The following is a 19,798-nucleotide window of genomic DNA, read 5'->3' as shown; positions in this document are numbered from 1 at the left end:
CCAAGATCTGACAGACTCAACCCTTATGTGAGATGATTTGGTCTTTTGGTTAACTTTCCTTTGAGCATGTACTTGTATCGCAGGCAGTGTAAATGTAGTTGGCAGGGATAGAGTTATGAATACGATGTAGATACACCCAAGGAGCTCCCAGTTAAGAGTTATTCAACCAGTAAAAAGATAATTACAGAATAGCATGATTGCACTCTCAAATGGATGGGAATCACTACCTTTGCTTTGTGCAGACATTTGAAGTGTCAATCTCTGTCCAAAGAAAATTGGTTGGCATAACTGATATGGAACCTTTTTTTTTTTTTCTGGTAACAGTAAGGCAGAATGGGTAGCTTTTCTTCAACTGTATGTAGTTGAAGTAAAATGAAGAAGAAAAATATAAGAGGGTTGGAACTGGATGAAGATGTCACCCCCCGGGGTCCTTGTCCAAGTCAGAAGATTGTAGGAAGCTTAGTGACCAGCAGATCCTGATTACTGAGAATGGGCCCTCCCTTTGTTAGAGAATTAGGACTGAGCTGGAATCAGTACGATTCCTAATAAGCTTAGAAATGAATGTTTCCAATCTCATCATCCTGCTTTGCCCCCAAAACATTTTTACCACTTTCCAACAGGATTGACATAGGAAGGGGTTTCCCTCTTGGCAATTTCCTGCTCTGTCACAGATAGAAAAACCCAGGTCAGGTTTGGGAGGAGCTGGATACAGGAGTAGATATGGCTACCCTTACCTTCTAGACCCCATTTCTCCACATAATATCCTACATGTTACTATTCAACTCATATCCTATAAGCTTCTGGAGGTCTAAGATTTCATTTTTATCTGTGTCCTGGTTGCCCAACACATAATAAATACCCAGTAGAGGCTGGATGATGACTGGAGGACTGTGGGACCCAGCCAGTAACCACTTCAGGCAACTCCCCTTCCTAAAATAGTCTTTTCTGTGACGTTGGAGAAATTAGCCTTGTTTCCTTCATAGTGCCCCTAACAATGCACTATTTTATTTATTTACCTGTCTTCTGGAGCTAGGATGTCTGCTATACATGAGGTTCTGGGATCATTGTGTATCCCCAATGTCTAACATATTGGGGTTTTCATAAACATTTGTGGAAGAAAGCAAGCAAGCAAGGAAGGGGGGTGACATGGAGGGGAGAGCCTTTATTGTGAATGACTGTCTCATGTGACTAGATTGAATATCCAGAAGTCAAATCTGTGTCTTTATCCACTTCCCCAGAGCCCACAACTATACCTGGCATATAATAGGATCTGAGCAAGGTTAGTTGAACCAGGCAAAGGAAGATGGCAAGAGAGATTTAAAACTGTGGTCACAATTAAGAGAGTAAGGAATCCTGTAAATCTGTAAAGAATGTTAAATATGTTTGCATTTCCAAATTGCTCCAAGATTTCCTCAATCTGAAAGGATTAAGTTATGAATATGTGACATGAGAACAGTTTTGGCTAATTAATTTTCGTCAACTTGGTAGGATAGTCTCAAGCTGCACAACACAACCTGTTCCTTTCAGGGTCTTTGTCAATTTGCATAAAGACATAGGTGTTAGGCTTCTCAGCTTTGAAAATCACTGAAAACTAGGAGAGATAGCTATTACATTAGAGAATAGAATCAGCCTTCAGAAATATCTTAGATTGAAATTATGAGCCCAGTCAAATAAAGCAAATAAATGTAAACTTTTTCATTTAATTCCCCCTCCAAAAATCAGTTGTTCCAATTCAGCATGTGGTGAAGATGTCATCTGACATGACAGCAATTCATGGAGCTAAAACTTGGTGGTCTTGGGTTTTATCCACTCTTCATAAAGTTTATTCTGAGCAAGGGTACTCTATTGTTCACCTTAGAACCTAGAACAGTACCTTAGACTCAGCAAGGTTACATGAATATGCATGGTAATTTGTTAGTGGAGTCAAGAATATTGACTAGAGCATTTATGTACTTGGTCTCATTAATGGAAGCAGATTGTAGATCAGAAAAGTGAACTCTGTAGTGATTAGACTCCATCTGGAATACTTTAAAAGGTCTTTTACAAATTAGAGTATGTCCAGGGAGTAGCAACTGAGATGGTAAAAGGTACTGGAATCTGGCTATAGAAAGGAGAGGTGAAAGAGCAGGGATTCTTTGAGATAAGTTGAACTGTCTTTTGAAAGAGTGATTAGACTTCATCTCTTTTGCTTTAGGAAAGAAAGTGTCTGTTTTTAGAGAAAGTCTTTGCAGATCTGAATCTGCTATTTCTGCTGGCTTTTGCTCATAGGACCTTGCCCCTGATGTGCTTTTGATTTTTGGCTGTAAGCCCATATTCCTGGGAAGTTTATCTGTAGAAATTTTTTGAGGCCCAGACTTGTAGCTCAGTTTTCCAGAGAGGATTTGTTTTGTTAGCTTCTACCATAGCACCCTACCCAAGACTTTACACAGTCTTGATGAGGTCTTTTTGGGACCTACCCAAGACTTTACATAGTCTTGATGAGGTCTTTTTGGGACCATATAAGTAGTGTATGAGTTTGGATTGCAGAATTGCACCAAGGCCAGCTTGTTGTTACATAATATCAGTACAGAATTTTCCTCTTATACCTGTAGCAAGGTTTCTGTATGGCAGTTGTTGTGTTGTAAAAATCAGAACTTGACATCACCTGGTTTTGGCAAATACCCTCAGGAAAAAAAGCTAACTTCATCCTGCTTTCCCACTTTAACTTGCTTTTATGCCTGCCAGGATTTTCTTACTTTCTTGCTAGCTCATAGAATTTTTAAAATATTTTTTTAAATATTATATTTTTTCTGTTTACTTGTCTTCAATGTAGGTTCATCAAAAGGGTCCAGAACTGAAGTCCCTCTGTTCAGCATAGAGAAGAAAGTTCTGGCACCCTCCTGGGGCAGAGATCCGTTTATCTTTGATAGCCTGGAGACCATTTCTTATGGGGAGAGAGGATGAAGTGGAGAGAGTCTTGAATTAGGAGGAAGGTTGATGATGTGGATGACTCCCTTGCGTCTCTTTCAATTATAAAAATACACGGTTCTAACTAAAATAAAAAGTTTTTCCTCTGGGGAATTGACCATTTTGAGTTGTACTAAGATTGAGTGACATATAAATCTGCTTTCTCTAAGAATAGAGGTTGGGAATATCTGTCGTTATAAGAAAACATTGTATCTTTGGCAGAGGTCATCATAATCCACACTGTGATTTTGAAAGCACGTTCTTCATCTGAAATTGTTGAACAGAGTTAGACTGGCATTTTAGCCTTCACTGCAGTATAAACACAGATTGAATATTTGTAGTTGTAGATAGGTTGATTTTCTTTGAGAGGTTCTACAGTTAAGATGGCCTAAAAATTCAATTTTTTTCCAGTCAAGGATTTAGTGTAAAGTCTTCTCCATCTGTCCACTTTTTTCTCATCCTTCAAGATCCAGCTTGGTCTCTTCAGGTGAACAGACTTTCAGAATTAGACAGGGCTGCTCTAAGGACCTGTTTCTGACTTCATCTGTCTGAGTTTTCTTGACTTTGGGGAGGGTATTTGAAAGAAGTGAAAACTTGAGATTGCTTAACGAAAGGTATGTTAGAAAGGTAGAGCAGTCGGCCTTCCCCTGACTAGGTTAAGAACAGTCTTCAGTTTAGCTCTGGAATAATGTATGTAATCTGTACAAAATTAACTCCCCATTAGACAGCAGCTTCCCAAAACACCATCTCTGGACTCAAAGGCAGATTGAGAAACTCAGGAATTAATATGTGCTATGGGCTTGTTCATGTGCATATTATTCATTTTAATTGGACTGGGGAAATGTCAAATATAGAAATGGTACTTAACATCCTGATATTACTGAGCATTAATGCTTTGCAAATGCAAATTTAAGGGACTTCACAGAGTGGTGAGAATTCTTACTTCACAATAACAGAATGTGTTTTGAAATCCTGTAATAGGAAATTTGTGTAGCAACCTAAACTTCCATAATTCTGTCTCTGCAAACGGTTTCTCTGCATGGTTCCCTGACTCACCTCTCCAGTAGAAGATGAAATCGGAAAGAACTTTCCCCTCTCAATGTTATATAAACGATGGCTCCTGGTGTGCCCTCTCCTTTGTTGGAGCCTAGTGCTAAGGTGGCTGACCCAGGTAACAGGAGGAGTCCCAAGTGAGCCAGGCCCCTTACATTAAAATAGTAATTCTAAAATTTTAAGCTTCGGGATCCTTTAATATTCTTAAAAATTACTAAGGACCTAATGGCTTATATAGTAATTCTCTTAGAAATAACAGTAATAAAACAATTGTATGTTAACATCAGAGCCGTGACATCATCAGGCATAATGTAGTATCTGAAAAATATCTCCATACATTCATACAAAAATGAATGCTTTTTAAAAAAACAATGTTCCCACTACAAACAAAAAGCCAAGTCCAAGACTCTCAAAACATAATCTACCTTTGGATTAAACAAAAATAACAGGGCTCAAACAAATGAAACCTTGATCATTTAAAATTCAGAACTGCTAGACTTGAAATTATTTTAACTCAAAAAAAAAAAAGTGAAATGAGAGTGAAAAGAGCATATAGCACTTTAGTATTATTAGGAAAAGAGTTTGACCTCACAGACACCCTGAAAGAGTCCTGAGAAACCATGAGGATCAAAATTCAGATCTAGAAAAGTAGTTAGCCAGCCACCCAGCCAGTCTGAAAGTTCTGTTTCCAGATATCAAGATAGCTACTGATTTTCCTGCAAGAAAGATTTCTAGAAATGAAGCACAAAGGTCAGACATTTAACAAAAGCTGCGCGAGCCAGATGCACTAATAAGAAGGCAAAGATGCTATGTAAGGACTGTAGTTTTCATTCTTTTGGGCCCTTAGCCATAAAAGTATGCTGAGTTGATGCAGGATATGCAGGCTCAGAGTTGGAGATATCCAGCCCTCCTCAAACCTGCAGGACAGAATTGAATGACTGTGCACTCAGTCCCTGCATACTAGAGGAAGCCTAAACTGGGGGATACCGAGTCCACTGGAGACTGCCTGCCTGCTGTCAGGAAACTCAAGGATAATCCTGACATCAAATGGAAATATACTAGTGGAGCAGTACCAGTGAATGGGGAATTCTGTTTCAAATGCACATAAATCATGAAATATAAAGCTTATATAATCTGCTAACAAAGTGAAGTGCTGTAAGGATGTTATGCCAGTGGTACTTTGGATGTCAGTGTCAAGGAATCTGCATTGAATGTTAAAATATAAAGCAGAATTGAGCTATAAGAAAAAAGCTATCAAATCTATGGCAGACAAAAATGGCCAAATTAATAACATAGTTTAGGGTGATTGGGCAAAAATAGAGGAGCTATAATTAGGTAATTATAATTGTGTTACTTACAAGTGATTTAGAGATGGGGGTGGGGTGGTTCTTTACCTTACCCTCTTTTTTTATTTTACACTTTCAGATAATTTTCTGAAATGGTTTCTCCTTCCCCACACTATACATTGTGGCTGTCTTGTTTTGTCCAAAATTAATTCTTTTTTTAAAAGAAAAAAGCTTAACTCCAACCCCCAGAAATCTTAACGAGTTGAAGCATATTAGTTGGCATTTGCCACAGTCCCAAGTTTCAAGGCTAGATATATTGCAATACCCAAAACTTAGTTTTTCTATTTTCTTTATGGCCTTCCGGCCCAGGAGATGAAAAATGATGTTCCTTACCGTTTATGTAGCCATACCCTGCTGTTGCTTTCCACCTCCAGAGTTATTAGGAGTAAAAACTCATCATCCCTTAATGATGCTGATCAATTTTTCAGGGAAGTCCTTAACTGAAATAAATGGTGACTATGACCATTCAATGTCTCCTCCTCCTCACTTTCCCATCCCTTTTCCAGACCTTCAGGCCCATGATCACTGTTAAAACTTGCAGGGAAAAGCAAATACCCCAACAATTTTGTTGGACTTGAGCTTGAAATCAGTGATTGGTTTGGAATTGGGATACTTTCATTAAAACAGGAAATGTGATTATAATGGATATTTGACTATTTAATAAAACTATCATCATCTAAGAGACATTTTAAGGACATATAGTACAACAGGGTTAATTTCCTTGTTTCCTTGTCCTTTAGTCTTGAGGCAAGTGTTTAATTGCAGAATCTACCCCAAGCTGCTTCCTTCTTTTCTATTTTTTCATTAGTGACCATTCTCTCTCCTGGAAAATGCTGCTGCATTTATTTACCTTTCATCCCATCCGGAAATCTTTCTCTTACCCTCTTCCAATCCTGACAATCTCTACATCTCGTCCAACCTTTTTTCTCCATCCCCTCCTCATTTACACAGTTTCAGAAGTTTCCTACTTGGTTTCTTTCAGCCACTGCTCTCACTCTCAAATCTATCCTTTTTTGGCACTAGAAGAACATAAACCAGAAATGGTTAAAAAAGAGTGGACTCACAGGTGGGGAGAAATGGAGGGGAAAGATCATTGGTTTTCATTATAAATGCTTCTGAACAGCTAAATATTTTAGCCATGTGCTCATATTACTTTGATGGAAATAAATCAATTAATCATTCATGAAAACCTCAGAGCGACCATATGAAGGTAACTCATATGACCATGTTATTCCTTTATTTAAGACCTTTTAATGGTGATATATATATGACTCTTTAATTACCTATATGATAACAATATAATCACAGATATATTCCTGTGCTTTTGCAAATGCTGTTCCTCCTGCCAAGAATACAGATTTTTTTTGGTCGAGATTTTGGTCATTGTGTCAAAGTCTCCTCTGGACCTGGGTTTTGTGGGGGGCCTTGTAGCTGCCCTGGCTTGGTTGTGACTAGCTGCCCAGTGGTGCTGTGCCCAGGCTAAGCAGAGATGGGTCCATCTTGCATGAACTTAGGTGGACTAATTAAATACTTTGAGTTTACCTTCCTTTTTGTCCACAGCAATCTGAATTATCAGCTGAAGAAAGTCCAGAAAAATTAGGAACCTCCCAGCTACATCGACGGAAAGTCATTTCTTTAAACAAGCAGATTCTGCAAAAGACCAAACATCTGGAAGAGGTTAGTATTGGTTTTTTTTTTTTTTTTTTTTTTTTTATGATTTCATTCAACTAAAATGGAACCATTCTTCAAAGAAGGGAGAAATTGTAGAAGGTGTTAAAATCTTCATGGTGGAATATCTGAAGGAGATTCTAGAACAGAGGCTGGCATACTACTGCTCTCAGGCCAATCTGAGATTTAGTACAATTTAGTACAATTTAGTACATGGGGGTACATGTACTAAATGGGATACATGTACTAAATGAAATATGCACCTGAAGGCAAAATCATGGAGCTGAGAGAGTGACTGTGAAGAACTGACCTAGCCTCATGTCACAGAGGACCAGGAGGAAAGATGCATTAGGAGAAGTCTACACAGGAGATGGGTGCAGAAGATGTGGATTGGCCATGAACAAAGATCTAAGAGAGAAGGATCCTGGGCTGATTTGTTCTCTGGCTGGAGAGTCACGTGTGAGGCAGTTGGTCAGCAGAGTCTGATCACACAGGACCTTACAGGTCTCGTTAAGGACAGGGAAAGCCAGAGGAGGGCTCAAGCAGAGAGTGGCACAATCTTCTTTGCATGCTTTAGAGACTATTTGGTTTGCTGTGGGATTTGAGCAAGAAGGGATTTGGGGAGAGCTGTTAGGAACCTGATGTAGTAGTCCAAATATTAGCTGTTAATGGCTTTGACTACTGGTGGCAAGGGAAATGGAGGGAACTAGATACTTTTTGAGAAAGTTTTAGGAGGTGACATTTTATGATAACTTGGTGATGAATGGGATCATTTTGGAAAGAGCTTTGTATAATTATAGTTTATATAATTTCCCTGGAAAATAGGCATAAGAGTAAGCTCTGGAGTTTCACTTAGAAACAGTTGCTGGAAGAATTAAAGTTTGTTTTATGCTTCATTTGCATGGACAATAAGATTTACTTTGAAAAATACATGTAACAGAAGACTAACGGAATAAATCTGGCTTTCTAAAGAACTGTTCACCAAGTAGTTCTCATAACAGTTGATTTTCAAAAATGCCTGCCAGTTGGCATTTTGAGCTTGTGTGTTTTTCTTTCTTTTAAGCCCCGCATAGTCAAAAGATCAGCATATCAAATACTTCAGCTCAACCTTTTCTTTGTTTGAATTTCGAAATTACCATAGGTAACAAACAATAAGTTGTTTTTATCAGAATGGTCTAAATCATAAGCAACATGGATAGAAAGACTGACTATCGTTTGGTTTCTACTTGGTCATTTGTTTAGACTTTTAATGAGTGCTCAACTCAGAGAGTATCATCTCCACTGCTGCCTCTTACTGGTGGTAAGAATGTGAGAGTGACTTATTCAAAAAGAACCCACCAGAGTCAGGATAAGCATGAATCTAGAGAGACTCAGCATGAGTCGATTTTTGCTTTTACCTCCCGCCTGAATTTAGGAGGAAGAAATGCCACACCTAATTTCAGATGGCAGTCCCAGCATATTCTTAGGCCAGCTGAAAGGACAATCCTGTCTGATACTTGGGTATATTTTGCAGTTGGCTGGAAACCTGTGTTTTACCAAAAGCCTGTTTTTTTTCCATACTGGTCATCAGATAACAGGTTCTCAGTAAAGGATAACTCTCATCATCACTGTAGTCAGTGTCATTATTAAAAGAAACTGGCACATGCAGTGTCCCTGGCCACATGCGAAGGCCATCTAGATGAGGAAATGAGGTGGGGTAGGAGAGACTTGCCCTAGATGACACCCAAGTTAGGGGTTTCAGATAACAATAAAAATATATTTTCTAGACAACTTAGATGAAATTGACAAATTCCTGGAAACACACAAACAAGCTACACTAACTCAGGAAGAAAGAGAAGATCTCAACAAACCAAACACAAGTAAAGAGATTTGATCAGTCATCAAAAATTTTCCTACAAAGAAAAGCCCAGGGCCAGATGGCTTCACAGCAGAATTTTATCAAACATTCCAAAAGGAACCTACAGCAATTCTGTTTAAACTTTTCCCAAAAATTGAGCAAAAAGGAACTCTACCTAACTCATTTTATGAAGCTAATACCATTTTAATACCAAAACCAGGTTAAAATGCTATAATAAAGGAAAACTACAGACCAATCTCCCTAATGAACATAGATGCAAAAATTCTCAAAATATATTAGCGAATCAAATCCAACAGCATGCTAAAAGAATTATACACCACAACCAGGTGGGGTTTATACCAGGCAAGGATGGTTCAACACAAGAAAATCAATTAATGTAATACAAAAGCACATTAACAAATTGAAAAGGAAAATCACATGATCATCTCAATTGCTGCTGAAAAAGCATTCGACAAAATTCAGCATCCTTTTCTGATAAAAACACTCCAAAAGATAGGAATCAAAGGTAACTACCTCAATATGATAAAGGGGATATATGAAAAACCGATAGCCAACATCGTCCTCAATGGGGAGAGACTAAAAGCTTTCCCCCTAAGATCAGGAGTGAGACAAGGATGCCCATGGTCACCACTATTATTCAACATTGTGCTAGAAGTTCTAGCTAGAGCAATCAGGCAGGACAAAGAAATAAAAGTCATCCAAATTGGAAAGGAAGAGTAAAACTCTCCTTATTTGCAGATGACATGATACGCTTGGAAGATCCTGAGAAATCTACAGCAAAGTTACTTGAGCTAATAAACAAATTTCAGCAAGGTGGCGGGAAATAAAATTAACGTGCAGAAATCAGTAACGTTTCTATATACAAGCATTGACCTAGCTGAGGAATCAGTTAAGGAAAAAATTCCATCCAAAATAGCATCTAAAAGAATCAAGTACTTGGGAATGAACTTAACTAGGAACATAAAGGACTTGTACACAGAAAACTAAAAGAAATTAAAGGAGGTCTAAATAGGTGGAAAGACATTCCCTGCTCATAGATAGGAAGGATAAATACAGTTTTAAGATGTCAATTCTCCCCAAACTGATCTACAGATTCAACACAGTATAAATCAAAATTCCGACAACCTACTGAAGACTTGGAAAAGCTAAGTACCAAATTCGTCTGGAAGGGAAAGAGATCCGAAATAGCTAAAAGCATCCTAAAAAAAGAAGAACAAAGTGGAAGTTTTAACACTCCCTGACTTTAAAACCTGTTATAAAGCCACAGAGGTCAAAACAGCATAGTTCTGGCACAAGATATTGACCAATGGAATTGAATCGAAAGTGCAAAAATAAAACACGAAATCTATGGTCAGCTGATTTTTGACAAGGCCCCCATATCCTCTGAACTGCAACAAAATAGTCTTTACAATAATTGGGCATGGAAGAACTGAATATTAATAGCTAAGAGAATGAAAGAGGGCCCCTACTTTACACCCTATACAAAAACAAAGTTGATCAAATACCTAAATATAAGAACTAGCACCATAAAGCCTTGAGAAGAAAGTGTAAGGAAACATCTGCAAGACCCAGTAATAGGAGATAGCTTCCTAAACTTTACACCCAAAGCACAAGCAACAAAAGAAAAAATAGATAAATGGGAACTCCTCAAAATCAAATTCTTCTGCACCTCAAAAGGCTTTGTCAAAAAGATGAAGAGGCAACCAACTCAGTGTGGGAAAATATTTGGAAATCATATTGGACAAAGGTTTGATTTGATTTCCTATGTATACAAAGAAATCGTACAACTCAACAACAGAAGAACAAATAATCCAATTATAAAATGGGCTAAAGATATGAATAAGCATTTTTCTGAAGGGCAAATAACAGATGGCTCAAAAGCATATGAAGAGATGCTCATTTTCATTGGCTGTAAGGGAAATGCAGATCAAGACTACAATGAGATACTACCTCATCCCTATAAGAATGACTGCTATTAAACAAACAGGAAACTATAAGTACTGGAGAGGATATGGAGAAACTAGGACACTTGTGTGCTACTGGTGGTAATTTATAATGGTACAGTTACTATGGAAGACAGTTTGGCAGTTCCTTAGGAAACTAAATATCAAGTTGCCCTATGACCCAGCAATGGCACGACTTGGTATACACCCAGAAGAGCTGAAAGCAATGCACAAACAGTCATTTGGACACTGATGTTCAGAGCAGCATTATTCATGATCACCAAAAGATGGAAACAAACCAAATGCCCATCAACAGACGAGTGGATCAACAAATTGTGATAGATACAACATTCAGAAGGAGGGAATTTCTCCTGGTGAACCACTCACTGTTCACATCTCAGTGGCCTGAATTGGGTCACATCCTATTCTAAAACCAGTAATGGGATTCCCTAAGATTAGTGCATCTCAAACTTTAGCATGTAAGCAGATCACCTGGGGATCTTGTAAAATCCTCCTGATTTTACAAGTACTTCAGAGTACTGCTGCAAACTCAGACCTTTCAGATCCCTACCCCTGGCTGAGGATGCTGTCACCTACTCTCAAGGCATACATGGAAAGTCTGTTAGGAAGAAGGAAAAGGGAATGGCCTCATGAGAATGAGAACTGCCTTAGAGCTACATGTTCCCAGTATGTACTGAGGATGTCACCTTAAAACCAGGAGCCATATGCCTGGCTGCAATATGTATTAGAAGAAGTGTTGCATGTTGTGTATGACAGTGGATATGTTGTAATTCATGAAACAGTGATGCTGTTCTCTTCATTATTATTCTGCTATTTTAATAAGTAATTAATGCCATCTATATGGTATGTCCAAATGGAACAAATTCAAATGAAATGAATTTAAATGTCCTTAAGCATAAAAAGAATGTGCAAAGAAAAATGTGGTATATACATATGATGGAATATTATGCAGCAGTAAGGTGAAATGACATCCTGAAGCACGTGACAAGATGGATGTACCTTGAGGACACAATGCTGAGTGAGATAAGCCAACCACAAAAGGATAAATACTGTATGATTCCACTTTTATAACCAGCATAAAGGTATAATCAGAGGCCTGTAATACAGAATATAGGGTACTTAGAGATACATGGAAGCTAGAGATGGGTGAACGGTTAGCTAATGAGGTAGAAGTCCAATGTAAGGGAATAGATAGTGAAGTTGGTTCTCTAATGGGTCCATAAGTAATATTAACATATTGAAGATGGACAGGATTAAAAGGGATTGTATAGACCTATGTGTCCCACTGATTAACACTAGAAATATGAATTAGTTCTTGCAAGAACTTCTTCGAAGGTATGATTCGTGTACGAAGAGTGTTTAATTCCTGGGTACAGGGGAAAAGCTGCTATTGCGTGGTATAGCTATGTTCAGAAGGAGACCATCAGCAATACCACAGCAACAGCAGAGGTAAATAATGGTGGGAGGGATAAGGGTTAAGAGAAGGTTTAAGGTTTCCTATTTGGCGAGGGGGTGTGTTTATTGGTTTCCTTTTTCTTGGGAACAATGAAATTATCTAAGATTGAGAATGTTGATGGTCTATGGACTTCGGGCCCTCTACATGATGCCTGATGAATGCAGGGGGCTGAAGGATACACTGATGGAGAAGTAGATTGGCGAACAATGATGGATACTTATGAATGAAGGTTGTGCTGCTATAAAAAGGAACAAAGTCGTGAGGCATGCAATGATGTAAATGAATGTGTGGGACATTTGGTGAGGCAGGATAAGCCAGAAACAAAAGAACAACAATGGTATGGTCACCTTTAGAATACGCTTACAGGAAAACGGGCTTAGATTGTCAGCTTCTAGAGCAGACACATTAAGTCCAGAGTGGTGACTACTGTTTATGGATTTTAAGAGGCTGTTTCATATATATATATAAAATCTGGTATATATAGATAAGAATGAAGCTGATCAGGTTGGGATTAAAGTAATTCAGAACACAGGGATAAGGAAGACAGTATCTATATTTTAGAACCACACATACTCTTTGAGACCAAAAGAAGAAAGGTTTATTTGGTTTGGAACTGAAATTTTCTGTAGCACATAATCTAACTCAACCTATCTGAACAGCTCATTTGAAATCTGAAACACAGGGAGCCCAGAATGAGAAAGAAGTCCTTTAGTCCTGTATAGATTATTGCAGTGCCTGGATACATCCTAGAGTATATTACGCAGATAATCAAAAAGTATTGGCAAAGTCCCCTGAGGGAGGGGAGAAAGAATATGAAACTATTAAACCTTACCATCAGGGAATCCCCTGATACTGTTTCAAACTTTAGGGACACCCAAATCAATAGGCCATGTCCCCCATTCTGAGGCTTTCTCTTGTGAAGCTTATGTAGGTAGCAGAGAAGCTTAGACTACCTATAGGCATGCCTAAGAGTTACTTCTGGAGGACCTCTGTTGTTGCTCAGATGTGGCCTCTCTCTAAGCCCAGTTCTGCAAGTGAAATCATTGCCCTCCCCGCTACATGGGTTGTGGCATCCAGAAGTGAAAGTCTCCCTGGAGACGTGGGAGATGACTCCCAGGGATGAATACAGCCCTGGCACCAGGGGATCAAAAATTCCATCCTGACCAAAAGAGGGAAAAGAAGTATAACTAATAAATTATATCAGTGGCAGAGAGAGCTCAAATAAAGTCGAAAGGCTACTTGGGAGGTTGATCTTACGCATGCTTATAGTTAGACCTTGCTACCTATCATAACCTGCCAACCCCCAACCAGTACCATCCCAGCCAATCCTAAAGAACACCTAGGACAATATAAAAGATTCCACAAGGATTCCATGCACTAGAGTAACTTTCCAGAAACCTACAACCTTCAGTTGGGTCCTTAGTCCCCTAATTAGTCCTAAAACCTAGAGGGCTCAGCCTCTCCAAAACATCAGATAGTTCCATCTCCCTACCCCATATTAGTGACAGACCCTTCCAAATGAAAAATTTGGAATGGCTGCAGCCCCAACACCCTTAAAGAGAGGAATGGAAAGATCAAAGGTGATGGTAGAGCTTTACCATGAAGATAGGATTTAACAAATGAGTATGAATGCCGAATCATTAATTTGATATCTCTTAGTCTTCAGTATCTTAGAGCACTAGAAGAAAAACCTAAAATTGTGGAATTGTAACCCATGTCAAACCCTGAGATATATTCTACAACTAATTGTGGTATTGTGCTTTGGTATTTATTGCTTTTTCGTATATATGTTATTTTTTACAAAAAAAGAGGGAAAAAAGTCAGTTGTGATGATAGAAATATATATAAGCCTTCTAGTGTCCTATATTTGGGAGCAGATAGAAGGAAAAATATCTGAAAGAATCATACAGTAGCCCATAACCAACTCTGGGATCTCTCCTCTAACTACTTGTTGAAGAGTGCTTTGAAAAATATTGCATTTTTATTTCTTTGCTTTGTATATATGTTATACTATACAATAAAAAAGTTTTAAAAATATGCTTAGAATGGTTGCTTCAAGGGTGAAATGAAAATATAAACAGGAATGCACTTTTTGTGCAAATGTAAGGAATAGATTAGATCATTTCTCAAATAAGCCTAGATATTGAGAGTTTTTTTAAGATTAAAAAAGTGGCATCATTTTGACAATGGACATTATAAATGTAATTAATGTCACTGAATTGTACACTTAAAAATGGTTAAAATGGCAAATTGTATGTTTTATATATGTCATTGCAGTTAAAGAAGCAACATCAATATATTCATGAACATTTTTTTTTCTCAAAAAAATATATGATTTGAGTTGTAAGAATGTACAATTTTTTTCCAGGCAACTCAGTAAATCCATTTTAATTTAGTGTCCTGTCCCCCAAAATTGCAGCCACTGAACTTTGTTACATCCTAAATCTGCCCTTCTACAAGAAGCTACTCACCCCTGGGCTCTTTGAGCTACAGAATTCCTTCCCCTTCTAATAGTCTGTGATCCTGTCTGCCAGGAGTCACACAGGCAGTGAACAGCAAGCTTTTTGCAGGTCTCTGGAGGTTCAGTCCCAGCTCTTTCCACTCCTGGATTGCCCCCCTGTTCCCCTCCTCCAGCACTGTGTGCAGCCACCTTAGCTCATTTCTTGGCGGACACTGAATAGCAAGTCATAATAAGTGTATATACTCTGTGTGTGAGCGTGCGCGTGTGTGTGTGTGTGCAGGTGTGTTGAACGTATTTTTTCCTATCAGTTTTTAAATGCTTTAAGCACTTTTTAATCAATGATAGAAATAATACAAGCTCACTGTAAATAAGCCAAGTAGTTCGGAGTACATAAAGATAACAAATGAACGCCCCCCTCTCATCCCTTGCCTAGCCCCACTCCTTAGGTCACACCACTACTTTGTGTTTACTATTTCCTGCTGAACCTTTTCCCCAGTCTTTACAAACAAACACTTAGATCTGCCCATTCAACTTGTAACTTGTCTGGTTACAAGTTGAGTTTGTTTTTCACTTAATCTTAGAGCTCTCTCTGATAGTAATAATAATAATGGCTAATAAGTGTTTTAGAAAATTAACTCAGTTCTCACAACATCTTTATGAAGGAAGGTCTGTTTTATTACCCTTGTTTTATAAATAAGGACACTGAGATACAGAAAAGTAGTTTGTCTGTAGTCACAGGTCTTGTTAAAGTAGTAGAACCAAGATATGAAATATAGATCTTCCTCATTCTTTCCAATGACAGCATAATTGGACATAATATACCATAATTTATCAAACTTATCCTTTATTCTTGAGCATGTGGCTTTTCTAAGGTTTCTTTTATGATTGCAAATTTAGGCTGCCATAAATATCTTTGTGTACTTGTGTCAGTCTTTTTGTAATAGATTTCAGAAAGTGGAATTATTAGATCCAAAAAAACATATATGCATTTTCAGTTTTGCTAGAAACTTTGAAATTATTCCCCAGTTTAGATGAAATGGACAAATTCCTGAAGCTCTGAACCAACCTAAACCGACCCAAGAAGAAATAGAAGACCTCAGCAGATGAGTTACAAGTAGAGATTGAATCAGCCATCCAAAACCTCCCAACAAAGAAAAGCCCAGGACCAGGTAGCCTCACAGGTGAATTCTACCAATCATTCCAAGAAGAATTGATACCAGTCCTACTCAGACTCTTCCAAAAAAACTGAACAGGAGGAAACACTATCTAACTTATTCTGTGAAGCCAGCATCTTCCTAATACCAAACCTAATGAATATACCACAAGAAAAAAAAGTCACAGACCAATCTCTGTAATGAATATAGATGCAAAATTCCTCAGGAAAATACTTGCAAATCTAACCCAACAAAACATCAGAAGATTTATACACCATGACCAAGTGATTTTTATCCCAAGTATATAAAATTGGTTTAACACAGGAAATCAATGTATTACTCATTAACACATCTATGGGAAAAACCACATGATGATCTCAGTTGACACAGAAAAGGCATTTGACAGAATCCAACATCCTTTCTTGATAAAAACACTTTAAAATATGGGAATAGAAGAAACTTTCCTTAACATTATTAGGGCATATATGAAAAATCCACAGCTAACATCATACTCAGTGGTGAAAAACTGAAAGCTCTCTCTCTTTAAGATTGAGAACAAGATAAGGATGTCCACTGTCACCACTATTTTTCAACATTGTGCTAGAAGTTCTAGCTAGAGCAGTTAGGCAAGAAAAAGAAATAAAAGGCATCCAGATTGGAAAGGAAGAAGTAAGACTTACATTATTTGCAGATGACATGATTCTGTATAGAGAAATTCCTGAAAAATCTAACGTAAACTACTGGAATTAATAAGTATTCAGCAAAGCAGTAGAATACAAGATCAAGATGCAAAAATCAGTGCTGCATTGCACTAGTATTGAGCAATCTTTGGATGAAATCAAGGGGAAAAAATGTCATTTATAGTAGCAACAGAAAGAATTAAATATCTAGGAATAAATTTAACCAAGGATGTAAAGGACACGTACACTGGCAATTACAAAACATTGCTTAAAGAGACAAACAAGACCTAAGTAAATGGAAGGACATTCTATGTTCATGGATGGAAAGACTAAGTACTGTTAAGATGTCAATTTTATCCAAATTGATTTACAGACTCAATGCAGTCCCAATCAAAATTGTAATAGAATGCTTTGCAGAAATGGAAAACCAATTATAAAATTTATTTGGAGGAGTAAGGGGCCCTGAATAGCCAAAAACATCTCAGAAAAGAAGAACAAGGCTGGAAGACTCATACTTTCTGACTTAAAAGCATGTGATAAAGCTCCATTGGGCAGAACAGCATGATACTGACATAAAGATAGATATATTGACCAATGGAGTCAAGTCAAAATTTCAAAAATAGATCCTCACATCTACGGTCAATTGATTTTTTATAAGGCTACCAAGTCCACTCAACTGGGACAGAATAGTCTCTTCAACAAAATGGTGCAGGGAGTACTGGCTATATCCATATATAGAAGAATGAAAGGGACTATTGTTTCACCCCTTATACAAAACTTAACTTAAAATTGATCAACTAACTAACTGTGAGAGCCAGTAACATAAAACTCCTACAAGAAAATGTGAGGAAGCATCTTCAAGATCTTGTGGAATGTTATGTTCTTTTAGACTTTCATCCCAAAAAAATAATACTAGATAAATGGAACCTAAGAATTAAATGCTTCTGTGCTTCAAAGAACTTTAGAAGAAAGTTTTTTGAAGAAAGTTTAAAAGAAAGTGAAAAGGCAGCCTATGCAATGGAGGAAATATTTGTAAACCACTTATCTGATAAAGTTTGATACCAGAATATGTAAAGAAATCCTACAACTCCACAATGAAAAGTCAGACAACCCAATTTAAAAATGGGCAAAACACTGAAATAGACATTTTTCCAAAGAGTATATACAGATCGCCTAAGAGCACATGAAAAGATCCTCAGTGTATTAGTTAGGGTTCTCTAGAGGAACAGAATCAACAGGAAACACTTGCAAATATTAAATTTATAAAAGTGTTTCACGTAACTGGGGGAACGCAGAGTCCAAAATCCACAGGGCAGGCTGTGAAGCCGACGATTCCGATGGAGGGTCTGGACGAACTCCACAGGAGAGGCTCACCGGCCGAAGCAGGAAGAGAGCCGGTCTCTTCTGAATCCTCCTTAAAAGGCCTCCAGTGATTAGATTAAGCATCACTCATTGCAGAAGACATGCTCCTTGGCTGATTGCAAATGGCATTAGCTGTGGATGCAGCTGACGTGATCATGAGTTAATTCTATGAAATGTCCTCATTGCAACAGACAGGACAGCACTTGCCCAACCAGACAAACAGGTACCATCACTTGGCCAGGTTGACACATGAACCTGACCATGACATTCAGCGTCAATATTTATGAAGGAAATGTAAATCAAAACCACAGTGAGCTAACGTTGCATACCTACTTGAATGGCCGTTATTAAAAAAAAAAAAAAAAAAAAGGAAACTACAAGTGTTGGAGAGGATGTGGAGAAATAAGAACACTCATTCACTGCCGGTGGGAATGTACAATGGTGCAGCCGGTGTAGGAGACGGTTTGGCACTTCCTCAGGAAGCTAAGTATAGAGTTGTTATATACTCTGCCAATCCTGCTATTAGGTGTATACCCAGAGGAACTGAAAACAGGGACTCAGACATTTGCATGCCGATGTTCATAGTGGCATTATTCACAATTGCCAAAAGATAGAAGCAACCCAAGTGTCCATCAACTGATGAATGGATAAATAAAATGTGGTCTGTACATAACATTGGAATATTATTCAGCTTTAAGAAAGAATGAAGTCCTGATGCACAGGACCTTGGGGATGTTATGTTGAATGAAATAGAAGAAACGAAGTCCTTATGCACAGGACCTTTGGGACATTACGTTGAATGAAATAAGCCATACCCAAATGGACAAATACTGTGTATACCTTTTTAATAAGGAAAGAGAACTTGATGTTTTCAAGATCATCTTTTTTACGTGTTTATAGTTATGTAACTTTGAACAGTTAAGGTAATCCATATTCTTTCTCTTAGTATTTCAGTCCTGAATCCTTTCTTCTATCTGGCAAAATTTGCTAGCCAATCCTATTCTATGTCCTTTCCATGTACTATGTTAGTATCTAGAGTGCTGACATGCAGTTTGTAGTCTGTGAATGGGCGAATTGGTTAACTGATTGACTGTAACTACATAGAAAAATATGTTATCACAGAATTCAAAGTTAAGCTCTATCTTATCAGCTGAGAAACTTTGGTCAAATAATTTAGCCCCTTTAAGTCTTTATTTCCTCTGTTGTAAAAACCAAAATGTCATTTCCTTCCATTTGGATATAGGAGTTCAGGGTTATGATTTATACAAAATACCTAATACATAATGTGATTTGTACTTGGTGCTAATTAAATGTAAGGGTTATTTTTTTCATTTGTTTTTGGCAGTCCTTCTAAACTGTCAGCATTTGCTCTGTTTAAATCTTTCTGAGCTTCTGTTTTCTCATCTGTGAAACAGGGATACCACCCACATCTGTGTTGTTTGAGGACCTGATGAAAGCAATGACTTGATCTTTCTTCATTTGCAGCTGCAGGCAAGTCATACCAACCTACAAGCCAGATATAGTGAAACGAAGAAGACACTGACAGAGGTGAGCAGACATCCCTTCCCCTGTGGGATTTGGCCTGCACTACTAGCAGAGTGCCGGGTGTCTTCAGTCTGTGAGGGGTAGGCACCATCCTTCTCTCAGGGGCACCAATCCAGTGGGCCGTTGAACTGTTCCATGGTAGTATGTGAGCAGTGCCATCCCTTAGCCTACCCTGCCCTGTCCTGAGCCATTGAGGCCCTTGGTGGGAGAGATCCCTAGGCTCTGAGGGCCAACCAAGGCTTCCTGAGGAAGGCAGGCCTAGCAGGCAAAGGCAGGGACTGTGGAGAAGAGCACAACGGGTCATG

At 38.2% G+C, this 19,798-nt stretch overlaps 1 protein-coding gene across 2 annotated transcripts in view; it reads left to right on the top strand.

The window, feature by feature from the left end:
- The window catches only part of CCDC93 (CCC complex scaffolding subunit CCDC93), a 137,198-nt gene that overhangs the window by 84,355 nt on the left and 33,045 nt on the right, over nt 1-19,798 (top strand). For both annotated transcript variants that reach the window (XM_077153542.1, XM_077153543.1), the window contains exons 12-13: nt 6,906-7,022; nt 19,434-19,496. In XM_077153542.1, the coding sequence (XP_077009657.1) occupies nt 6,906-7,022; nt 19,434-19,496 (180 nt within the window). The remainder of the gene's footprint in view (nt 1-6,905; nt 7,023-19,433; nt 19,497-19,798) is intronic.

This window comes from Tamandua tetradactyla, chromosome 3 (genome assembly GCF_023851605.1).
Source record: "Tamandua tetradactyla isolate mTamTet1 chromosome 3, mTamTet1.pri, whole genome shotgun sequence".
NCBI lineage: Eukaryota > Metazoa > Chordata > Mammalia > Pilosa > Myrmecophagidae > Tamandua > Tamandua tetradactyla.
The sequence above is the reverse complement of the archived record's forward strand: the minus strand, read 5'-3'. Positions and strand labels throughout refer to the sequence as shown.